Source organism: Heloderma suspectum, chromosome 3 (genome assembly GCF_057233095.1).
Source record: "Heloderma suspectum isolate Gila_16-S chromosome 3, 16-S_ref, whole genome shotgun sequence".
Lineage (NCBI taxonomy): Eukaryota > Metazoa > Chordata > Lepidosauria > Squamata > Helodermatidae > Heloderma > Heloderma suspectum.
In genome coordinates, this window is record NC_139460.1 from 236,660,755 (window position 1) to 236,685,171 (window position 24,417).

The 24,417-nt window shown below is 43.3% G+C and overlaps 1 protein-coding gene across 4 annotated transcripts in view; it reads left to right on the forward strand.

Moving 5' to 3' along the window:
- The window catches only part of C3H10orf90 (chromosome 3 C10orf90 homolog), a 357,993-nt gene that overhangs the window by 249,015 nt on the left and 84,561 nt on the right, over window positions 1-24,417 (forward strand). For all 4 annotated transcript variants that reach the window (XR_014788775.1, XM_084841447.1, XM_084841445.1 and 1 more), the window contains 2 exons: window positions 1,498-1,592; window positions 12,086-13,202. Coding sequence is in view for 3 of the 4 variants with exons in the window: in XM_084841447.1 (XP_084697573.1) it covers window positions 1,498-1,592; window positions 12,086-13,202 (1,212 nt within the window). In the remaining variant the exon portion in view is untranslated. The remainder of the gene's footprint in view (window positions 1-1,497; window positions 1,593-12,085; window positions 13,203-24,417) is intronic.

The window sequence follows — 24,417 nt, forward strand, 5'->3', positions numbered from 1 at the left end:
AGAGAGGATTAAGTTATTTATTGTTTGCCTCCCAGCCCCATATAGATTTTGAGGTAGGCCTTGGCATATCACTTCACATGTTATTTTTACCTATATCAAGATTAATCATATTGGGGAAAAACATGTATGCATGAGTACTATGGCACACAAGCAGAGTTGGACCAAGACATTTTGCTCCCTGAGGAGAAGCTGGACATACCACCCCCCACGCCGTACACAAGGCCAACCAAGTTAGTTTGGCAAATGAGGCAGAAAATCCCACAATTTCCTCTTCCCCCTCCCTGGCAGTATAAATGCAACAATAGTACATGAAATAATTAACCATTTGCTGCCCCTTCATGACATCCAAAATAAGCTGCCTGAGACAGCTGTCTCAGGAATGTTTTGTTTAAATCGCACCATGCTCTTCATACTGCCAAAATAGTTTATAAATCATAGTCAAGGTCCAGCTCCTTGCAATTTATCCTGGGATTCTGGAGATTTAGGCTGTAGCAGAGGGCAAATTTATTAATACATGCTCAGGGTCATAGGGCCTCAAGGGACTTAATGATCATCTCAGCCCTGGTGTAGTCCTGATAGTGACTCATCTAATCATTCTGCCCACATCCACGCTACGCGTGGTGAAGCCACGCTCCAGGAATAGGGTCGTCCAACATACAATGGGTCGTATCCAATGTTAGTCTAACTTAAGTCCAGTTCATTTCAATGGGTTTATATTGAGGACTAACGTTGGATACAACTCAATGAGGATGAAAATAACATTATACTGTAGAGATGAAATTCCGCAACAACCCAGAGGGCTCAGGCAATACAGCCATGTTGCATACTATGGGGAGAGGGGGGAAGTCCTTCCATGGTTGCATATCAATCTGACTTGGAGGAACCTTTGGGTCAGGGGAGGGGAGGGGCTGGAGCTATTAGCAGAGCACATGCGTTGTGTGCAGAAGGTTCCAGACTTACCTCCCTTCTAATTGGAGATGCTGGGATCTAAGGCTGTAGGCCTCGTAAAGACCTTGCAAATGAGAGGAGAAAACACCAGCCTGGATGGACTACAATTCTATACACACACCTACCTGGGAGTAAGTCCCATTGAAAGCAATGGGGCTTACTTGTGAGTAGACACATCTAGGATTGCACTGTAAAGCACTGAGAGCATAAAACAACTTTGTGTGTTTGTTCCTCTTGTAAAATATGGCAGTTATTCAGACACAGAACTTGAAACAAAGCCCATCCACTGAGAATTCTTAAGAGAAAAGAATCTTCTTGCTCCATAGTGAGGCTGTCTTAGTAAGACACCTAGAAATGACAGCAGAGGGTTCCTAGTGGAATTTTAACTACTTCACATGTGAGCAAAGAGATACCATAATTTTGGAGACAAATGCCTGTCGGATCATCTCTGTTAGTCAGTGGTTCTCTCATGCCTAGAAATGAACTTTATTTCACTTTGCTCTCATGTTATTGCTAGTAACCTATTATCTTTTACCTTTTTTTCTCTAGGAAAAAGAGAAAATTGGTATGGAGCTCATGCTTGGGAAGCATACAGAACTGTTCAGTATAATAAAGCAGCAAAGAAAGAGTCAAGCTTCACAAAGGTAAGAAAAAGAGGAAGCAGCTTCCATTGAATCCCAGGAAGTACTAGTTCCCCTCTACTCAGCACTGGTTAGGCCTCATCTAGAGTACTGTGTCCAGTTCTGGGCACTGCACTTTAAGAAGGATGCAGACAAGCTGGAGAGGGTTCAGAGGAGGGCAACAAAGATGATCAGGGGACTGGAAACAAAGCCCTATGAGGAGAGACTAAAAGAACTGGGCATGTTAAGCCCTGAGAAGAGAAGACTGGGGGAAAATATGATAGTGCTCTTCAAGTACTTGAAAGGTTGTCACAGAGAGGAAGGCCAGGATCTCTTCTCGATCATCCCAGAGTGCAGGACACGGGATAATGGGCTCAAGTTACAGGAAGCCAGATTCTGGCTGAACATCAGGAAAAACTTCCTGACTGTTAGAGCGATACGACAATGGAACCAATTGCCTAGGGAGGTGGTGGGCTCTCCCACACTGGAGGCATTCAAGATGAGGCTGGACAGCCACCTGTCAGGGATGCTCTGACTTGGATTCCTGCATTGAGCAGGGGGTTGGACTCGATGGCCTTGTAGGCCCCTTCCAACACTACTATTCTATGATTCTATGAGTCTCCATATTAGTCAGCGGAATGCACTGAGGTTTTAAAAAATGATAATTTATCTGTATGCAGCATGTTGCTATTTGTTTTGTGTTTAGTCACATTTCACTTAACAGAAAAGTCCAAGTAAAGTGGCAGCTAAGAAATTACAGTTTTGTTGGCAGCATATTTATTAATTCACATACTCTCCACATTCTTGGGAAAAATAAAGCACCAGGCATGCTTGAAGGAAAAAAATGCATTCCTGAAAATCATCCCTGGTCCGATGTTACAAGTCAAGGGGCGTGGCAGGTTTCCAGAGTGTGGCTTATCTTTCAGATAAACAAAGCCTATGGGCTCATCATGTTGCACGAAAGCAGCTGTGGCTCAGCTTGCAAATGCCAAAAATGGCATTTTGTCATAAGGATGCTTCTCTTTTCTTGTGGCCTGTTCTGATGTCACATTTAGAAACCAGCTCCATGGTAAATGTAAAGCAAATAATGTATAGTATCAAATTTAAGAATCCTGGTGTCATTGTCCTGTCATACATTGTGCCATTACACCAGTGCAACAAAACTTGCAGGATATTCACCAGCTGAGAGTGCATCCCTGGTCCCCTTACAGAGCCCATTAGAACCAAGGGCAGTATTCAATTCTGCCTGTGTGCCAGTGGGACCCACCACTGGTGCAACTGGAAGCTCCTGCTTCCTAAAGCAACTGCAAACAAGCCAACATACATGTTTCCAGAATGGGAGAGGTCGGCGGAGCTTGCAGAAGGGAGCTTCACTAACCTGATCTGGAAACAAGCATTTCAGCTCTTTTCTGGGGTTGCTCTAGAAAGTGCTCGCTTTCTGTTGCCCTGGCAGTAGGTCCTGCTGGTGCATCATACTCAGCGAATCCAGAAGCACAGTGGTGGCATTGGGTGCTCTCCCAAGTGTCCTGTAAAGCAGGAGTGGAAGAAGGAGCCAGCCAGGTGAACTGCCATCCTTGCTTTCTCCTGCTGCTGCTTCTCCAGTATTGTATCCTTCCTCCTTTCAACAGAGGCCATTAGTATCAAGCTTCCTATGAGCAAGAGAGGAAGAATAACAAGGAAGCTGTTGTCATCTGCACCTCTTTAAATAGCCTCTTTAAAAAAAACCTGTGTTAATGATATTTTATTATTCTTACTGGTCATATGTAAGCTGCTTTAGGAGTCTTATTGGCTGAAGAGTGGAGGGAAATGCTTTAAATGAATAAATATCTCACTGATGAAACAATTCGGTATAGTGCAGCCGCAGCTATACTGGTGTGCAGCTCCACTGTGCAATGAGGATGTGCCAGTAATCTTTCAAAGGCAAAAGAGAGATCTGCATTCACAGCTGACATATTGTGGAATGGGAACACATGTCAGAAGCTCAATGCAGTTCTACATCAGCTCTCTTCATTGCTCCATCCATCTCCTTTTCTTTCTTAAAGGATTATTGGAGAGAGAATAATTATGTCATCTGTTCTAACTTTTAATGGCCAAGACAGGTTCCTTGGGTAGTGAAGCAGTGCAACTGAGTAGGTGGAGAATGATCTTACCACTTATCAGTTCCCCAGGAAAGAATTTCAAATTCCATAGCCAAGTGGCAAACTGCACAAAAACAACTCTTACTCGTTCTCTTAGCTTGCACTGCTGAGAGTGCTGGATCAGTTATGTGCTAGCACCTTATTAGTGGTGGAAGTTAGTGTCGGAAGGGCCTAGCTTCTTCACCACAGGACAGGATGACAGAGACATAGATTCAGTGACTTAGCTTTATTCAAAAGCAAAACAGGTGACACAGATCACACTTCAGAAATTACAGCACTTAATCTTAGAAGCTATAAATCAGTTAACTCAAGAGCTAATGGCCCATGGCTTAGCTTAAGGAGCAGTCCAGAAGGAAGCACATAATCATAGTCAGAGACTTAACAACATTAGGGGTTCAAAGCACTTAGGCATCCAGGTTCATGATACAAGATTCAGAAACAGGGTATGGTTTATAACTCAAGAGGCGTCATGGCTAGAACCCCAGGCAAAAATAGAGACGTCCCCAAAGGCAGGATCTCCATGCTCAGGAGCCCCGAGCTGACTTGGATTAGGGATGAGAATAGTCAGAGCCAGCCAGGGTCCCTGCTCTGAAGTAGTTCCTTTTTCAAGAGTGCTACATGACAGGGGTCCATGCCAAACAAAGAGCAGAGATTCAAGAATGAACTAACCAAAAAGCTGTAGGCGGTAGAAACAGTCCTGTATGCAGGATTTCCACGCACAGAAGCTCCAAGCTGACTTGGGTTCGAGGATGCAGGAATAAGTCACAACGAGGCAGAATCCCAGCTTACTGGAGATGTTATGTGTTTCAGTATCTTGCATTGCGGGGGTCCAAGTGAAATTAAGTCCAGGGATTCAGGAATGAACTAGACAAGAAGGAGTCCCAAACAGTAGAGAAATTTTCCCCTTTGAGCTTTTACTGAAAAAGGCTCCTGGCAGATCTTGTTTCAGGAGACAGGCCTAAAATCAGACAAGGCCAGAAATACATGCACAGGGGCAGATATCAGGTCCAACAACAAAGTCTGCATTGGAAATCTCTAATGTACAGGTCAAGGCAAAACAACAGTCATAAAGGTCACTAATAGTCCAGACCAGAAGGCTTTCTGGGCAATCAAAGATGAAGGTATTCTGTTCGTGACAAACAATAATCCATGGTCGGGGAGAAGACCAGCATTATATTCCACAGCAGGTTAAGAATACAAGGTTTAACACATAAAAGTCCACTGTGGATGACAAGTCCAGGGGAGAGAGCATTTTGGTAGTCCAATTGATGGAAAGCCCAGGCTGAAAGTGTAACAAGCAGTAAAGATAGAACAGTTGTTCTCTGGCAGAGAACCAGACAAAGTCCCAAATTCATTGTGTAGCATTAATTGCCAGTTTGGAGTTTTCTAGTTACAAGATTCTCTGGAAGCTCGAACAGGCCAGGCAGAAAATATTTTGCAAAAGAAGACCACTGCAGATGAGGAAGAAGAGTTCTAGGCAATAAAAGACATTGACACCAGCAAAAGCTTTTCTGCTGGTGTATCATCTTATAAACAGGGGAGTGGTTCCTATGCCCATTATTAATTACTAGAGATATCAGAGAATTCCGCCATGGATCTCGGTAAGGCCGAATACCAGTGCATTCGGCCCCCCGACATCCATGGCGGAACGAAGCCCCCCCGCCCCATGAAAGGCGTGCAAAATGGGACACCTACCTGCTGCCGATCACGCTGCTTTGTGAATGATGGCCGCAGCCACCATTTGCTTCTTCACTATAGCCATGGTAGGCTACGTAAATACTTACTTAGCCTATCACGGCTAATGCAGGGACTCCATTTGCGTCCCTGCGGAAGCTGTGATAGGCTGCGTAAGTATTTTCTAGGGATGTCAGAGAATTCCGCCACGGATCTCAGTGAGGCCGAATGCCACTGCATTCGGCCCCCCGAACTCCGTGGCGGAACGGCCTGCCACCCCCCCGCCCCCCTGCGGATCCCCTCCCGGGATGAGACTTACCTGGGGCGGATCTTCCGGGTGGCAGCAGCTCCGGCGGCGGCTCCGGCAGCGGTGGCTCCGGCAGCCGGTCTTCCGACCAGCTGCCGCTGCCGCCATTTCCAGGCTTGTGTATAAAAAAAAAAAAGACGTGATAGGCTACGTAAAGATTTACGTAGCCTATCATGGGTAGGTTTAAAAAAAAAGAAAAAAAAGACATGATAGGCTACGTAAATCTTTACGTAGCCTATCATGGTTGGGTGGGTTTAAAAACAACAGCAACCGTGTATGCAAATGGCGGTGGCTACGGCCGCCGCCATTTGCATTCCTTCTTTTTACTGTCTTAATCTACGTAAATATTTACGTAGGCTATGACGGCGAAAAGAAAGGGGAACGCAAATAGTGTAGCGGACGATATTTGCGTCCCCTTTTGATTCGCCGTTTTAGCCTACTTAAAGATTTACGTAGATTAAGACGGTAAAAAGAAGGAACGGTTGGTTGTTGTTGTTGTTGTTTTTACCCAGAAGCCCTCCGCGGCCGGAAATCCGGCTGCGGACGGCTCTGGCCTGGCCTGGCTGGGCCGGGCCTGGCCGGCTGCTCCGCGGAGCTGCCGCGGAGCACAGCCGGCCGTTCGAGGATTCCGGGGGGAGGAACGGAGCTCCTCCCCCCCGGCCAGGATTCCGGGGGGAGGGACAGAACGCCTCTCCCCCATCATCAACATAATCCGTGGAAAGGTAAGTCACTTTCGTACATCCCTAGTATTTACGTAGCCTATCATGGCAAAAAAAAGGGAACGCAAATGGCGGTGGCTATGGCGGCTGCCATTTGCGTTCCCTTTTTTGGGGGGCTGTGATAGCCTACGTAAATATTTACGTAGCCTATCACGGCCAAAAAAAAAAAAGGGAACGCAAGTGGCGACCACTGTAGCCGCCGCCATTTGCATTCGCTGTTTTGTTTTTTTGCCGTGATAGGCTATGTAAATATTTACGTAGCCTATCACAGCAAAATACAGGGATGCAAATGGCAGCGGCTACGGCCACCGCCATTTGCGTCCCTGCAGGCTGCCCAGCGGCCAGATGTCCAGCTGCAGGCGGCTCCGGCCAGTGGCTCCGCAGAATCGCCGCGGAGCGGAGCCGGCCAGAGAGAATTTCGGGGGGAGGGATGGAGCGCCTCCCCCCCACTGCGAATGTTTGAAAAGGTAAGTGACTTTCATACATCCCTATTAATTACTTAATTCTGACAAATGAATCTGACCTGTAAGCAATCAACACATCAAATCAGGGCATTTCAACTCTGCTCTCTTGGGCGGATGCTGAGAGCTGAAACATCCTCCTAAATAGCCCTCCTCTCCTCCAGCTTGTTTCCCATGGAAGATTTCTCCAGTAATAACTCAGAAATCAGTTCAAGGCATAAATGTAGCTGTTTGATAAGGCGTACTTACTCTTTTGGATTTTACTCCCCCTTTTACCTGTTATTAGCTGCGTGAGAACAGTGATACTCTCTCATGGCAGCCACCTTCCTGCAGCTGTACTGGACTCTACATTATGCTTACTAAAAGATGAAGCAGACTTTGGTCCAGAGGCAGCAAGGCCCACTGAGCCAGGGCAAAATCTTGGCATCTGGTGAAGTAGTACACTGTGTAAGAAGTGGCTGCTGCCACAGAGTGGCGACACAGCCTATTCCCTTATGTTAGAGATCTTATCTTTCAGGGATGCACAACCTTTTCAGCCATGAGAGCTGGGGTTTGCTAAGGGGCCACACACACACACACACGAGCAAAATAGTTCTTGCCAATTTGAACATTTCCCCACCAAGCATACAAAGCACAGCTCAATTGTTTGCATGTCTACTCAGAAGTAAGCACCAGTGGCACCTCTTTCAGTCATGCAAAGCACAGTCATCCAGATTGGGTTCACTAAGGGCGGGGAGGCTTTCTTCAGTCAAAGCAAGAAAAACCCCATTCTCATGTCCGCGGCGACTCCGCGGAGCAGCCGGCCAGGGCCGTCCACAGCCGGATTTCCGGCCGCGGACTGGCTGGTGTGGACGCAAATGGTGGCCGCCGTAGTGGCCGCCATTTGCGTCCAGCCAGGCAGCCGTGATAGGCTACGTAAGTCTTTACGTAGCCTATCACAGCTGGGCAAAAAAACCCAATGGTGTACGCAAATGGCAGCAGCTACGGTGGCCGCCATTTGCGTTCCTTATTTTTCGCCATTTTAGTCTACGTAAATATTTACGTAGACTATTACGGTGAAAAAAAGGGTAATGCAAATAGCGTGGTGGGTGCTATTTGCGTTCCTTTTTTATTTGCCGTTTTAGCCTACATAAATATTTACGTAGGCTAGAACGGCGAAAAATAAAGGAATGCAAATAGCGCCCACTACGCTATTTGCGTTCCCCCTTTTTTCGGTGTTTTATCTTACATAAATATTTACGTAAGATAAATCGGCGAAAAATAGGGAACGCAAATGGCGGCCATTGGGGGGGGGTTAGCTGGAATATAGCCAACATCTGCAAGCCAAGGACGGCAATGGCGATGGCAGCAGCCCGGCTGCGGCTGGCCAGGAGACCGGCCGCCGGAGCTGCCACCGCCGCTGTAACCGCCGCCACCGGATCTGCTGGATCCGCCCCAGGTAAGTGTCATCCCAGGGGGATTCCGCAGGGGGGCGGGGGGCAGGAGGCTGTTCCTCCATGTATTCCAGGGGGGGTGGATTCTAAAGAATCGGGCCTCACTGGAATCCATGGCGGAATTCTCTGGCATCCCTAGAAAAAACAGGGACACAAATGGCGTATTTGCCTTCGTGCGATAGGCCCCGTAAAGATTTACGTAGCCTATCACATCAAAGAGCAGGGACGCAAATGGCGTCTGCTATGCCGGACGCCAATTGCGTCTGCAGTGCGTCACTCCAGCCAGCGATACGGCAATGGTGGCTGTATTGCTGGGGCTTCGGAGCTGGCCGGCGGCTCCACAGAATTGCCATGGAGCAGAGCCGGCCGGCAAGGATTCTGGGGGGAGGGACGGATCACCTACCCCCCCGCGGACACCCCCCCCACCGGAACGGCAGGTAAGTCATTCGTACATCCCTAGTCCCTACTCACTGGCAGTGGCATCTTGCTATGCTCCACACTATCTTATTGGTCATCACTGGGTGACTATTGGCATGCAAAGCTAGCTCCTAGAGTGATTCATATGAGTATACATGGGGAGGTGGGTGTCACCCTCAGGACCTGCTTGTAGGCACCACCAGTTAAAAGGCTGTCTGGATAACTTCTGTGAACAAATGGGTAACAATAACAGAATTAGCAAATAATAATTTACCATTGCTTAACACAATGTAAACAGCCCTAATGATTCCACTTTCACAGCAAGACAATCAGAATTAAGCAAACTGCCCTCTATGACTTGGTGTGTGAGCTCTGTAGCTGAGAAAAATGGTTATAATAATCTTCTCACTTAGAATCCTGTTTGCTTGTAAGAGGTAGTGTTTCTGTCTTTCCTTTCTTGCTTTAAACTTTGCTGCCATAATGGATTTCTCATTCATTGCTATAGTTTTATAAATACTGCACAAGGCAGCACAATACTATAAATGATTATGGACAGTGAACCAAGGAGCCCCTTAAGGATTTGCACGCATACAGCTGGACTTGCTGCTGCTCTTTTCCAATCACCTCCTTGCCTCCACCCCCACCCTCCCCATCACTGCATTGCATCACCCTTTAATGCTGCACTGAATGCTGATTTTTAAACAGGGAATTTCAGAAGCATCTTGCAGCATGGAGAGGGGAAGGAGAGGGAACACTATTCAGAAAAAGAAAATCCCCCCACAACTGAACATGTGGATCTTCCTTTACACTCCTCTAGATCATAGCCACTGGGTATAACACACTGGGAAATTCTTTGGCATAAGTCCTGTTCAAATAAGTGTTGGTCCTGCCATTCGTTTCAGTGGGACTCGCACAGCATCATTTCTCAGTGGATTATAATAACTGGAAAAGTTCAGTTGAAAGTGGGAGTGTTGCCACCTTTTTTCTGGGGCCATTTTTATGTAGAATGGACATGCACTGTCATCCGAAAGTTCTCCTTGGAATTCTCCTTTGCAGATGTTGGCTATATTCCAGCTAATTTCCCAATGATCAAATATTCAGCATTTTAATACCTGTATCTGACACCCAGTTCCAATGTTTGCTATATGATAGTTTACATTTAACTGTATTTAGTAGCTGACAGAACTAAGTCACAAGTGGTTTTTCCAAACTTGTGATTTTCATACAGTTGTTTCTACATTGACCTGTCTGCCAAATTCCCTCTGCATATCTGTCATAGAACTGGGAACAAAGTAGAGATCTGGTAAATGAGTGATGACGTCAGTGTATCTTTATTTATTTTTAAAACTGAGCTGTGAGGTGTCCTGAGCTGGAAGAGGGGTTAGTCCCTCCCCCCACCCAACTCCTTAGTCCCAATGAAACATCTCTTCCAAAACTTCTTTTTGATCTGAAAGGGAAATTGCTATTTGCATAAATACCAGATTCCCTCCTGGGGCAAATAGCAGCTTTGAGGGCTGATTTGTGTTATCAAAATGGCATGAAAGGAAAGGATTACCCCCCCCCCCTCGACACCCCAGTCGCAATATGGATTGGAGTCCTCCACAGCTACTACTATTTTAAAAACATTTTTACACAAATGCACACATTTCACGTCTGGGGCATGTTCTGTGGTGGTGTCAGCTTGACCCAAGCCCAAGGGAGACCTCTTGGGAGGAGGATTTAGAGTCTTCAGCAAAACCCACTCCTACAAAAGACATGGGGCAACCTGAGGTATCCCATTGCAAGAATGCCCACCTGAGGTCCCAAAGAATTCCATCCTGAGCCCTGCTGTGGTTCCTGGCTCTCCTCCCTCATCCCATGACTCTCCAGAGCACTGGCAGCAATGGACCAGGTGGGATGCTCAACGTTGTTGGTGGATCACCTGCCTGACTGCCAGAAGATTCTTTCACCCAGGGTTTACTCAGGAGAACGGGTCTACTCAGGAAGACTGGTCTCCTCCCAGACCTTTGCTGTGTTCACAGCTCTTACTGAGCTCCTTGCTCCAGCTCTGTGCCTACGACAGCATGGTTGGTTTATACAAGGCACGGTTGGGTTTCACCATCACCCATTGTGAACTGCTGGCCAAAACAAACATTACTTTAAATCCTATCTAGCACCTATGCTTTTGTCTCATGTTTACTCTAGAATAGGTGCATGGGGTCTGCTTCTATCCCCCATTCTAGAGCCTTGATCCAGATTGGCCTGCCTGCACCAAAGTAAAAATGGGGGAAATGTTGGGTGGCCAGCATAAAAGAAGAACCTGCATAAGCACAAAGGAAATACAGCTCACTGTATAATATACAGTGAAATAAAGGCAAATATCCTGATGCAGACCCTACTTTGTTTGGTTGTTGTTAATTTATGCTATATTTCAGCAGAGGGAATTACAGGATTGTGGGGAGGGATGAATCCAAAAGCATAAAGGTGAAATGACTGATGAATACACATTTTTCTGCTTGCATCCAATTGATCAACTTTGTTTTCCACTATTGGATAGTTCGTGCAGTATGTTAATTGATTACTACTACTACTACTACTGTATATAGAAAAAAACAATCTTAGGGTAACTGCATTGTCTAAAGGAAATCCTGTTTGTGTCATGCGAAATGATGATCGTCATAGTAAAAAACATAATTCTAGGTCACCATTAATCAGTACTGGGTATATGTCTCCCTGTTAAGGATTTTTTGTGCAGCCAAGACATGTTAAACAATAAGTTGCTAATGAAATGAATGGGACCCAGAATAAACATAGAAGTATGTGTGTGCTATTTGTGGGAGGCAGAGTGGAAGAATTCTCCCCCTGCAAGTCATATTTGATGCTTTTGTGCAACATCGCTGACCCACCTCCCACAGAAACGCTATACGGAAAATCGCAGTCCACCTACGTAATTCATTTTGCAATTCATTTGGAGGCTGTAAGTGCATAGAGGGCTTTCATATTTCAGCAGATCGGCATGATGGCGCTGTGTGGTGTAGGTTATAATCTGAAATTGACAGTTACTATTGGCACATACATTGTTAAACAAACACAAGGCCATATACCCAACTAAGCAAATCAATTAATCATTCAAACAAACAGCCCTGTGAATGTATAATTTGCACATGAATTTGGTCATATTTTCATTCTTGCTCTTTGAGGCATTTCTGAGTTGGTTTTCTCCGTGTTTCTTTTAAAAATGGCCTAAAGTGAAACTGTGGGAAGTAGAACATAACAAAAAACTTCATATAAAACGATTAGATGTTATCACAAACTCCTCTTAGAGATAATTTTTCTGTGGGTTACTAGTAAAGAGCACTTTAAATGTATGGATCTCTTTTCCTTTGCAGGACTCTCTGCCATCACAAAATACAAAAACGATTTCATCTATACTCATTTCACAGATGATTGATGAGAATAAATCAAAAGAAAGTACGGCTGCTTTCCCTATGCAGTCTGTAATCAACCAGTGTGATGCTTATCACATGAACCAATCTTTGGCTAATCATAGCTCAGTCAACATTAATAGAGCATTCATATTGCTTCCCAGAAGATTAGGAATTCAGATCTCTTCAGATGACAATATATTTGGAACAGACTCTGATAGTAAAGAGGAAAAACAATGTCATAACCAGAAGAAAGGTTTTGCTTCCATCACAATCACTGCTCGGCGAGTCATTCCACCTTCTAAGACTAAAATACATGTGGATGCTTCAAGCCTTTCTTGTCTGAAATGCCAGGGAAGTAAGCTGCTCACGAACAGTGTTTCTGCTTCAAATATAACTAGACTAGATCAGCTCTGTGGACCTTTGCATGTTCAAGGATGTTGTCAAAATCAAAATGCCACTGAAATAAAGGTTTCTGAACCTTGTCCACAACTGTGCAGGGGGCAATGCGACTGGAGTTCTAGCACCGATAACAAAGAGAACAGAATGGTCCCCCCAGGAAAGAGCCATAACAAAGAAGCACCAGTTTCCTTCACTTCAAGTGTTCACCTCAGTATTTCCCAGCAGTGCCCAAATACAATATATTATGTAGACAAGTCTCTCTCAGTGCCTGTGGATCAACCTCAGATTAAGAATAAAAAAATTCATAGGTCTGTTGTATCTTTCAATATAAATTGTAGTTCTCCCACTTTAACGCCAGATGGAGTGGATGGTTTAGCTAATGGAAAGCTAATCACAGAAGTACTTAAGACCAAGCTCCCAGGGGATAGCAAGACACCGCTCAAGGCAATTTGGAATGCAGATATCTCGGAGAACGAATGGAATAAAAAACAGACATTGGAAACAGAATCTTTAGGGACTGCGTATCTCTGGAAAGGTACCTCTCCATCTGAAACTCTGTCAGTTGTGGATAGCCCTCAAGGACTTGATAATTTGAGGCCAACAAAGAGTAAGGATGTAAATTCAAGTGACAATCGCGTTGCGTTGTCTCCCCACGTTCCTCGCTGGACGTACAGCGAAGGTGAGTAGGTTAAATAAGCCCAACTTTGTTGGAACAGATATCTAGGACAGAGGAAATCCATCATCCTTTTAACTGTGCCAGCAGCTATTTTTTAAGTGCCTCTGTAGAAAATAAACACATGGTGGATCTGAGGGCTGATAATATGTTTTGTACATGGGAGCCCGTTCTTGATTCAACAGTACACAAGCATAAGATTTATGTATGGTATCCATGTGTATTAATCCTTTCTTTTCTTTTGTCCTTTTTGTCTGCAAGTACACATGGACAGGACCCCAATTTTTTGTGTGGAGTAGGCTCCCGAGACCAAAATATAATATATGAAGCAGTTCTGGAAGCAAATGTAAATCTCCAGTTATGAGGTTATGACATATTCCTGCTGCAAGTTCCCCACTTACACTGGTGCTACTGAGCAAGGTCTGTTGAAATAATCACAGGTTTTGCAACAACAGTGCTGGCTTGCTCCTAACATCAGGAATACTACTCCTCAGGTTTATAGGAAATGGGCAGAATCCAAGTCATGCCCCTCTGCTGATGGAAAGCTTCCGTCAACAGAACAGGCAGGGAGTGATTCCCCTTCCCCCCTGCAACCCCCCCCATCTGCTTGGGAGGGTTGCAGGACACTCGGGAGTAGATTTGGGGGAGCACGTAAGGTTGCAGAGAGAAGAGGAAGAGAAAGTTCCATCATACAAGCAGAAGGCCCACTGATGCAACATTGGATTTCACTCAACATTTTCAGTATACATTTTCATAGATGTAAATATTTGCTACAACTCACAAGTGAGATCGAAGCCTAACAAACTAAAAATGGAATAGGGAGTGGGATTGTTGTTTAAATAACAAGAAGATGGTGAAGTCATGCCTTGCAACATTTTACATCAGCTTGCCCATTTTTACATCAGCTCCTGTTTCTTTCCCACCAGAAAAGCCAGAATTACATTTTGCTTTGATTTTCTGAAGTATTTCTTTATAAAATAAATGGCAAAGAGTGACTCACAACTCAATACAATAAAAAGGGCATGGGAGGTCCATCCAAAATAAACTGCCTCCCTACAAATGTAATCCTGGCTTGAAATAATCCACAACATACCTGTGAGACACAAAAGTAAGAAAATGTATAATAAGAGATCACACATCATTTTTCACCACCTTCCTGTGACATCAGATTTGACTTCCCTGTGAAGTTCCATTAGTTATTGTGAAATGAGGTACGTGTTTTAGAGTACGCACCAATAGCTGTATGGTCTGAAATGGTTTGGTGGAAGAATAGAAAACATGCAGAGAGGATTTAGGTCAGGGGTCCCCAATGCAGTGCCCATGGTTACCATGGCACCCACGGCACCCACAGAGACCTCCAACAGTGCCCAAAAAGCTCTCGACTCCTTACCCCCTCCAAAAGTTTATTTTTAATTTTAAAAACCTTGAAAAATGTTAGGGCACCAAGTTCTCCTTCCTGTTCCTGAATTTGCCACTGATCAGCTGTTCATTGGGCAAGAAAAGAAGGAAAGATTTGCTTCCTGGCCCAAGCCAATCTTCTTCCATCTACATAAACCTTTCCCTGTCGTTCTTTCCCTTATCTCTCCACTCCTAGCCTCTAGCCTTGCTCCTTCTCTCTCCCAACACCCTTCCTTGTTATTTCTCTCCCTTCCCCATCTCTATCCTTCTTTCTCTCCCTTCCTAGCCCCTATCCTTGCTCTTGCTCTCCCTTTATCTTGCTGTTTCTCCTAGCCTCTAGCCCCACTATTTCTCTCCTCCACCTCTTTACCTCACTGTTTCTCTCCCACCCCACCCCCGCTGCCTCTAGTGGCACTCTTTCTTCTTTGCCTTTGTCTTGCTGTTTCTCCCTTCTTACCAGCCTCTGGCCTCGCTATTCCCCCCCCACACACACACACACACGCGCACCTCTTTTGGCTAGCCAAGCCCCTGCTAGCCACATCTTCCATGGGAGCCATTTTGTGGTGTTGCTCACAGCAGTTTCTTAAATCCCCACAGGTCCAGAATGTGGGGATGTACCCCCGGGTCCAAAAAGGTTGGGGACCCTTGATTTAGGTAGTCAATACTGACTTGGGTGAGCAGTTTCAGGGGAAGTCAAAGAAATCCAATGTGCAGAGGAAGTCAGAAAGGCACGTTTTCCTTCCTGATCTGGAACCAGTCTGGGTCGGATGCTCAGTCAGCTTTGGGAATGCTATATTTACAGATCCTCTACAGTGCTCAGTGTCAGTTTGTCCTAGCATACCATGCCATTTTATAGATGAATCTTGAACGAAGCCTGTGTGTGATGTCCTTTTTAATAATGCTGATACACTGTTGTGAGTATGAATTCTGGCTGCAGTCCAACACCCACTGCTAAGCTCCAATCTCAGTGGTTGCACCCTTTAGCCCTAATGTTAAACTTTATTAAGAGAAATCTGTGTGGCTGCAGGACTATTTCTTACATGTCAGATATTTACCATTTGGTGCTTTTCAAAGGGTTTGTTTAAAAAATAATTCTGAAATAATTCTACTCAGATAAGTTGTCGTTTTCTAAAAGAGAAACAACAACTCAGCATTTGCATGCAGTTAATTACAGACAGGAGTTTTAATTCTTCAAGAAATGTAGAAATAGTTCAGTACTGGAACTGTGCATAAAGGAAGATTGGAGTCATTGGAATGGTTGTTGTTTTTTTTAAAGTCAGCTCAACATTATTCAAGGATAATGAAGTTCTGTTTCTGCTGCATTAAAGAAAAACAGAATGAACTCGTTTGCCTCCTGGGATGCCATCCTACCTTGAAATTGTAGAAATCCTACACATTCAAAATAACTCGGGTGAACTCTTGAAATGCTGGATTCTTTTTAGCAATGACATTGTGATATCCTTCTTTGTTCTTTGGAGGGGGCTGTATCTGAGTGACAGAGCACAGGTATGACATAGAGAAGGTCTCAGTTTCATTTGTGTGAAAAGCATTTTAGTTAGCAAGGCTAGGGAAGACCTCTTCCTGAGACCCTGGAGAGCTGTTGAGAGTCAACGTTCATCATATTGAGTTAGTTGGACTGATGCTGTGGTGCGTTCTAAAGCAGCTTCATACATTCATATGATATAAAATGCGAATATCCCCCTTGAGTGGCTCCCATCCAGGAACAAGTTTTTTTGTAACCTTCCTGCATTCTTCCTGCTTTGAACATTATAAATAGTGCTAATTAATAATGACTCAAAAGGTCATGGCCTTTCTTGTTGGGATCAAAAAACTAATGAGTAGTCAATTATCTGTCAGCCATTTAGCAGTGACAAATTGTAGGAAATAAGTAATATTCATGAGCCTTCATTTAGAATTGGTGTTGAATTATACCTTCAAATAAAAGATGGGAAAGATCTATTAGGTCATCCAATCTAATCTGCATATAAAATGCAGCATGGTTCTACAGTTTAATAACTTGGAGCAATGCAGGCTTCAAGTTAAGTGTGAGAGATGAATGCCATCTTCCTGCTTTGCAGTACCTCTGGGTGTGCCCTCCCAAACACAGGCTACCTCATATACTGTTGATACATTTTAGACTTCTAAGGAGAAGGGAAAAAAATCTGTGAAACATGAAAGGTAGGTGCTAATTAGTTAAGGAAAGAAGGGTAAGAGCTATCAGAGGCTAATATTATTTATTAAATAAAAATTAAACATACCATTATGATTTTATGCCTCCGTTTAATGTTTATAGTTATCTTTTTTTTATAATTTTATATATACAACCCTGGGATTACCTTTGGTGATGAAGAAGTGGTAGAAGATGTTAAATAAACAAACAAACATCAACACATTATTATCAAATAAATGAATACAAATCAATAACTCTCATGACATACATACACTTATAACCTCTGCTTATATAACCTACTATTTCTGTTTTTCAATCAGAATTACATAACCAAACTTCTATTTTGGGCAAAATTTTCTATGTTCTATCTTCTGTCCCAGGCTACATTGTTATTAAAACCTGGAGCTGAACAGCTGTTGTTGCCTTTAAATCAGCTTAGTCTGTTGCAGCTGGCACCACATTTCATCTGTATTTCCACAATTCTTGTCCTTTCCTTTCAGCTGGCTGGTGATTGGATTTTTCAAAAACTTTTTCTTTAAACAGGATACCTTCATGCCTTGCTGGAAACTGATTTTGAAAATGCCCAACATTTTAAAAGAGGTTTGTTCTGTGTCATAGGGTCCCGTTGTTCGAGATACTCAAGTCCAAAGCCCCCATGGGTGCACAAAACTACCATTCTTTCATTCATTCATTCATTCATTCATTCTATACTTAGGATAAATTATACCCCTTACAAAATTTCAGAACATAATAAAACTAGTTGTATGGGCCTTTGGATACCAGGCTTGGGCTTCTGTAGTTTAAATAAGTTGCTCCTTAATAGTTTGCCCCTTAAATCCACAGGTGGACACCATTACTACTGTTCACAGACAAGCCATTCTAGCAGGTAGAGATGGTTTGCCAAGAATGCTACCCTGGGCTTAGCCTTTGCTTGGCCGCATCCCTTAGAGCTCCCAACTGACATACTTACTGCTCACACACAGGCAACAGATAAATATAGCTTGCCTAGTTGATCATTTGTAGCTGGTTGATGGACTGTACTCAAACAGTGCTCATTAATGGCTCCACATCAACCTGGAGAAAAAGTGGAGTGCTGCAGGGTTCTGTCGTGGGCCCCATGCTCAGCATCTTTATTAATGGCTTGGATGGAGTAGAGGGGATGCTCATCACATGTTCAGATGACATCCAGCTGGGGTAGCTAATACCTTAAAAGATAGAAACAGGATTCAAGATGATTCTGATAGGATGGAGTACTGGGCCAAAATGAACAAAATTAATTTTAACAGATATAAATGTAAAGTTCTGCATTTAGACAGGAAAAAGCGGTTGCATAAGTACAGGATAGGTGACACTGGCCTGACATAAGGATCTCATAATTTTAGTAGACCACAAGCTAAACATGAGTCAGCAATGCAGTGTGGTGTTTTTAAATGCTAATACAATTCTAGACTGCATCAGCAGAAGTATAGTGTCCAGATTGTGGGAAGTATTGTTACCACTTTATTCTGCTTTGGTCAGATCTCACCTGGAGTATTGTGTCCCAGTTTTGGGCAACCCAGTTTAGGAAGGATATTGACAAATTGGGACATGTCCAGAGGAGGGTGACAAAGATGGTGAGGGGCCTGGAGACCAAGTCCTATGAGGAAGTGTTGAAGGAGCTGGGTGTGTTCAGTCTGAAGAAGACAGTTAAGAGGCAATATGATAGCCATTTTCAAATATCTGAAGAGCTTTTATGTAGGTGATGGAGCAAATCTGTTATCAGTTATTCCAGAGGGTATGACCCAAACCAGTGGGTTCAAATGAAAAGAAAAAGGATTGTGACTAAACATTAGGAAGAACTTCCTGATGGTAGAAGTTGTTTGACAGTGGAAAAGCCAGCTTCAGAAGGTGAGGGACTCTTCTTCATTAGAAGTTTTAAAGCACAGTCTGGATGGCCACCTGTCAGAGATGCTGTAGTAGTGGATTCTCTGCAGGGGATTGGACTAAATGACCTTTGAGGTCCCTCCCAGCTCTATGATTCTATGATACAATGTTTCTGATATATTACTGAGTAACATAAGCACAAAAGAGAAAGCATAGTCTCTTCCCCAAGGTGGTTATCTAAATTTCTGCAATGAGGGGAGATAACAAGGGGAAGGAGTCAAGGAAAGGAAGGGACAAAAGTAACTGTACAGAGAGGGAGAGCAGAAGCAAGGTTAACAAGGGATGAATATAAACAAATTCAGCTACATATTTCATTTAATTTATTATATTTCTATGCTGCCCCATAGCCGAAGCTCTCTGGGCAGTTAACAAACATTAAAAACCATTAAAACAAATGCTAGGCTTTATTTCATCTGAGGATTAGCCCAAAGTTTCATAAATGAGGTTGGTTTTAAGAGCTTTGAAATAAGAGAGAATGGTGGCATCAGACAAGAGTTTTGGGAGATAGTTCTAAGTGTAAGGGGCAGCAAAGAGAACACATAGAGTTGATCTCTTCCCTCTCCTTTTGACCATGTCTACCAGCCTTTTGGGCCTTCAGGGTGGGTCACAAGATGAGAGCAATAAAAAGAAACACTAGAAAAATCAATTTAAAACACCAATAGACAACACTGAAAACATATCCTTTTTGCAGCACCCACCCTTACAACTCTTTCTGGAAGAGGAAAGTCTTAACCAACCTTCTCAAACCCTTGAGGAACTAAGCATACAAGAGTCCTTTTTTGTGTATATTTCAATCCTGTTTCTTTAATATCTGTTTGTACATGTTTTTCATATTATTTTTCTGCTAATTACCAGGCTGAAGTTCTAGTATAAAAATAGACACGTCCTTCATCCTCAAAGAATTGGGGGGGGGGGTTCTCCATGAGCGATTTACTCTGAGTTGGCTGCATTTGGTGGTTGTTAGGAATACATGACGTCGTGGCCATGCAGCAGCCACCCCGGAGCTTATCACGGAAAACCTGGATTTTCTGAGACTGCTTAAAGTCCAATTTTTTCCCTCAAGTCAGGTTCTCAATGGTATAGTTGTTCTATGCCTCAACCCCCACATTGACCTTGGGTCTGCTAGTCTTGCCCAGGGGTATGCCTTTCACTGTGACCTGGTCAAGGGTTTTTTCCTGTCCCTGTGTTTCCAAGCACAAACCAATTAGTGTCACCTCAGAAGTAACTCCCATTGTGCTCAATGAGGCCTGTCTCCGAGTGTCCACATCAGAAGCTACAGAGATCCCCCTCAGTTAAAATGGCACAGTTTAAAGCACAAATTTAATGCAGCAGAAACAGTACTTTGGTTAGCTGACTTTAAAAACAAAAGCACTGTTCCAGTGATTCCAATTTTCCTTTATGCATGATTCCAGTACTGAACTATTTTTACACTTCTTAAAGAATTAAAACTCTGTAATTAATTGCATGCAAATGCTCTAAAGCATGATCTCGAGGCTCTGATTCTCTGTTGTTTTGTTTATTGCCTTAGGAAGTAACTACTTCACACCTTTGTTATAGAGATCCTGCACAGCATCCAGTTAGAAAGGGGGCTGGTTTCCTATCCCTGTCCCCCCCCCACCCTTTCCCAGCACAAGCATATGTGTGTCTACTTGGAAGTTACTCCCATTGTGCTCAATGAGGCTTGTCCCCTGAATGCCCACATCAGAATTTACAGAGATCCTGCACAACTGAAATGGCACAGTTTAAAGCACAAATTCCCTAAATGCTCTCAAGCGCGATCTCGAGGTTCTGATTCTCCATTGTTTTGTTTATTGCCTTAGGAAGTAACTTCTTCGCACCTTCGTTATAGAGATCCCGCACAGCATCGGGTTAGAAAGGGGGCTGGTTTCCCATCCCTGTGTTCTCCTCCCCCATCTTTCCCAGCACAAGCATATGTGTGTCTACTCAGAAGTAATTGCCATTGTGGTCAACGAGGCTTGCTCCTGAAATGCAGGTGCATCTGGAGCTTCAGGAGAAAGGAGAAAAGGGGGAGGAAGGGAGCCTCTCTTATTGGTTGAGCAGCCCCTGCCAGTCAGATGACATTCACTCCAACCTACCCCCACCCAGAAGTATGTTCTGTGAAGCGATTTTTACTGATGGAGCCCTGCCTGGCACAAAGCGCAGCAAGCTGATTCCTTTTTTAAAAATCCTGTGCTTCTCCTTCTATTGTCGTGGAAACACCCCCCTGGTTAACTCAGCTTCCCCCTAGCAAGAAGGCTAAAGGTGAGGGAGCAGGGGCAGGTGGAGTCCTGCACTTCTCTGGTAAGTTTGCAGACCAGCAACTGCTAGAGAGGGTCCTGTGTCTGATAGTCAAGGCTTAGAAGCAAAAGAACACATGGATTGGCATGTTGGGCCAGGCCACCATATCTAACGTTGCTTTCCCCTGATGTTGTGTTTTTTAACTTGATCTGTTTCCCTATGATAACAACCCCCTTGATTTACTTCATCCTCACTTTGTTTGGACATCAAAAGGGTGAACTAGAAGCTGAGGTGAGTTGAAATAAAAATAACTTGTGGTAAAGTCAAAAGCTCATTTCTTTGCGATTTCAGCATAGATAGCTGTGTAAAGAGAAGGTAGGGTATTATCTCTCTGGTATACCGAGGTCAGCAGAGTGGAGAATTCCCTGAAAACAATTGTGACCTAGTAGTCAGCGTGTGGCTGAAACACTCTGGAATCCATTGGCCTTGTAATAATCTTTAGTGAACAACCCCTGAAGCAGCTTTAGTTATACTTTATATAGTTCTGAATCGGCAGGACTGAGTAATTCAAGATGCAAACCTGTTTTGCATAAGTGACAGATTTTTACAATTTTATTTCATCCAGTACTTTCCATTTAATTTTTATTGTCACATTTCCTGACAGTAGACTTCGCAGCTTGCAAACAGAGTTTGACTTACAATTGAATAGTGGAGCTTAATAGAAGGTGGCAGCTGAAGTTCTGTCAGTTAGGAATACATCTCATTGCTTTTGGAGAAGATACAAAGTGACTGATCTCCAAGTCCTGATAACTTTTGTGTGTGTGTGAACACTATGAATAGATAGATGTTGCTCGAATGTATTTGTGAGTAACATGCATGCATACATATACATATATATATATATACACACATATACACATACATACGTATATATATATATATATATACTGTATATATTTGAAAGGTGCTGATGCAAGGATCCTGTTTCATAGTAAAACCAGAATTATTGAGTATTCTCTTTTTCCCAGTGATGAAAACATCAGAAAGCTCATATTCCTTTCCTTTCTCTCAAATATTTTTTCAATTAATGGTGACCCTAGTTTCAAATAAATAGAATGTATGTGTTACAAATACATTGGTTTATGAAATAATTTTTAAACGGATGTTTCAGTTGTACACTACTTGGGTTCCCTTCTGGAGGGCTTCCTCCATCTCTAGGATTATTTTCTCGGAGGTATAAAATGGCCATACTCGAAGAGGGAAGTACTGGGTAGAAATAGAGGTTGCAGTTAAAAGCTCAGAATCTTGTATTTCTTTGTGCACAGGGCATGAATCTTGCTTTTATACGCAGCCTATAAGTGGTCAGCAAATGTCTTCTTTGAGGTAAATATGCATTCACTCCCCATTTAGTGGGGGCTGGTACCCCACAATTCTGATTATGCAAACAAACACTGCCCACAATTGCCTCCTGTGAGGATTGTTCATGTGCCCCGCTCTAGCAGATTCAGTTGTTTCTAGATACTGCCTTCGGTCAGGGCACCATGGCCCAGCACAACTCCTTTACTGTTCTATTAAATCAGTCAATAAATCAGCATAATATCCTGCTTCCAAGAATGTTCCAAACTAAACACACCAGAAAGTTTCATCTCCATACAGAATTAAGATGATTCCATTCTCTGCTGCTTATCTCCAGCCACTGTCAGATTAAAATATTGAAGAAACACTAAGCATTAGTGTGGGTGCTTTGTTTTCCTTGTTGAAGATTTGACAATATATGCATCTTCCATGCATTTGTCTAGTCCTTTCTAAAACTCCTTTATTTTTCCAGCTGTAACAGATCAAGTTGTGTCAAGTGTGGAATGGGCTACTATGTGTTTTCTGAGGTAGGAAGGAGATATTGGGGTGTGTGTGTGTGTGTGTGTGTGTGTGTAATACTAGGGGTTATATCCAACATTATGCTAGTGCAGGGCAGTATCCAACTGTGCCATTCCACTAGTACAAATGACATTGTGCTAATGGAAACTAGGTTCTGAACTATGTGCAAGAAGAGAATCCAAATAAAGTTATGTTTGCACAAACACAGTAGTGCAAGCTGTTGTGCAAGTGGCTGTGCAAGCGGCTGCACAAGCGTAATGCACAAGCACTTGCATGACAGAAAGATTTGGCAAAGCTCCGCTAGTGCTATTTGCATTTGCGGAATGACGCCATTGGTTACTGTGTAAGGCCATTGGTTACAAATGACAAGAGGTGGCATTCCACTTGCGCTTATACAACCACTAGCAGAATAAGTGCTGCAAGCAACACCTAGTCTAATGAAATTCTACTGAGTTTTGAAAAACCTTGTGCAATGTCTTGCAGAACAGCTTGCACAAGAGGAATCAAAGTATTGGATTTGATACTCATGCAAGGATGGAAATGGGTTTTCTGCAAGCTGTTGAAACTTTGCGCGAGTAGGATAGTGCTATTGGATTCTTGTGACTTTAAGCTCCATCTTCATTCAGAACAGCTTGAGTCTGTACATTCCTGCTTCCTCACTATTTGCCTAGACTATCCTCCAATGTATTTATTAAGTAACATAAAAATGCTGAGGTGGTGATGACACTCTGCCTTTAGTATGTATATTTTTATCCCTTTACCCATAATTTGTCCTGTGGGAATTTATGTTTATGTGTAATGGGGGCATATGTGCTTTCTGTTGGCCATATTGTAAGGTGGATGATATATGGGCTAATCTATCAGGTGTGCTGCATTGGCAGAGGACTGTGACTCACTGTAACGATTTCCGTTTCTAGATGATTTCCGCGTTCATCCTAGCCTTAAATTAAAAGCATGATTTTTATGGTGATGCAGATAACTGTGTTGGAGAGAAACCTTTAACTGAACCATTGTTGCCTTGTGTGCCATTTGATTTGTTCTATGACATGATGGCCAGTTTACTTTGTGATGAGTTAGCATGTTATTCAGTGTAATACAAAATGATACAGTTGCTCGGTTTTAAGATGTATCCTTATTTAAAGGACCTAAGCATGAATACCTGCCTTTAGAACTTCCTAGGAACAACTCTCACACAAGGAATCTCAACTTTCACTTTGGTATTTCCAAGCAAATGTACTGAAGATCATAGCCTTTGACCACCAGGCCACATTTTAGTCATTTTGTGGATGACATCACAAACTATTTCATCCCCATTCTCATGGATACTGCACTGACATCAGCACCCTCTTATGCAATAATCTTTGCTCCAAATACACAAAGTTTACTTTTTTGAGCTTGATGAGTGTCTTTCGTTGTCCTACCTTAAGTTTGCACAAATTTGCTATACAGAAGAATTAGAACCTGGATAGAGGGATGATGCTTACTAGATGCCTCGTAAATACTGGGTAAGATGTAAGTTCTGTGAAAATATTTTATTTCAGGACAGTGCTAAAGCTAGTTTTAGATTTATTTGACTTAAATTGAATGAATAAACATAGGATCTTAGACTTATATTTT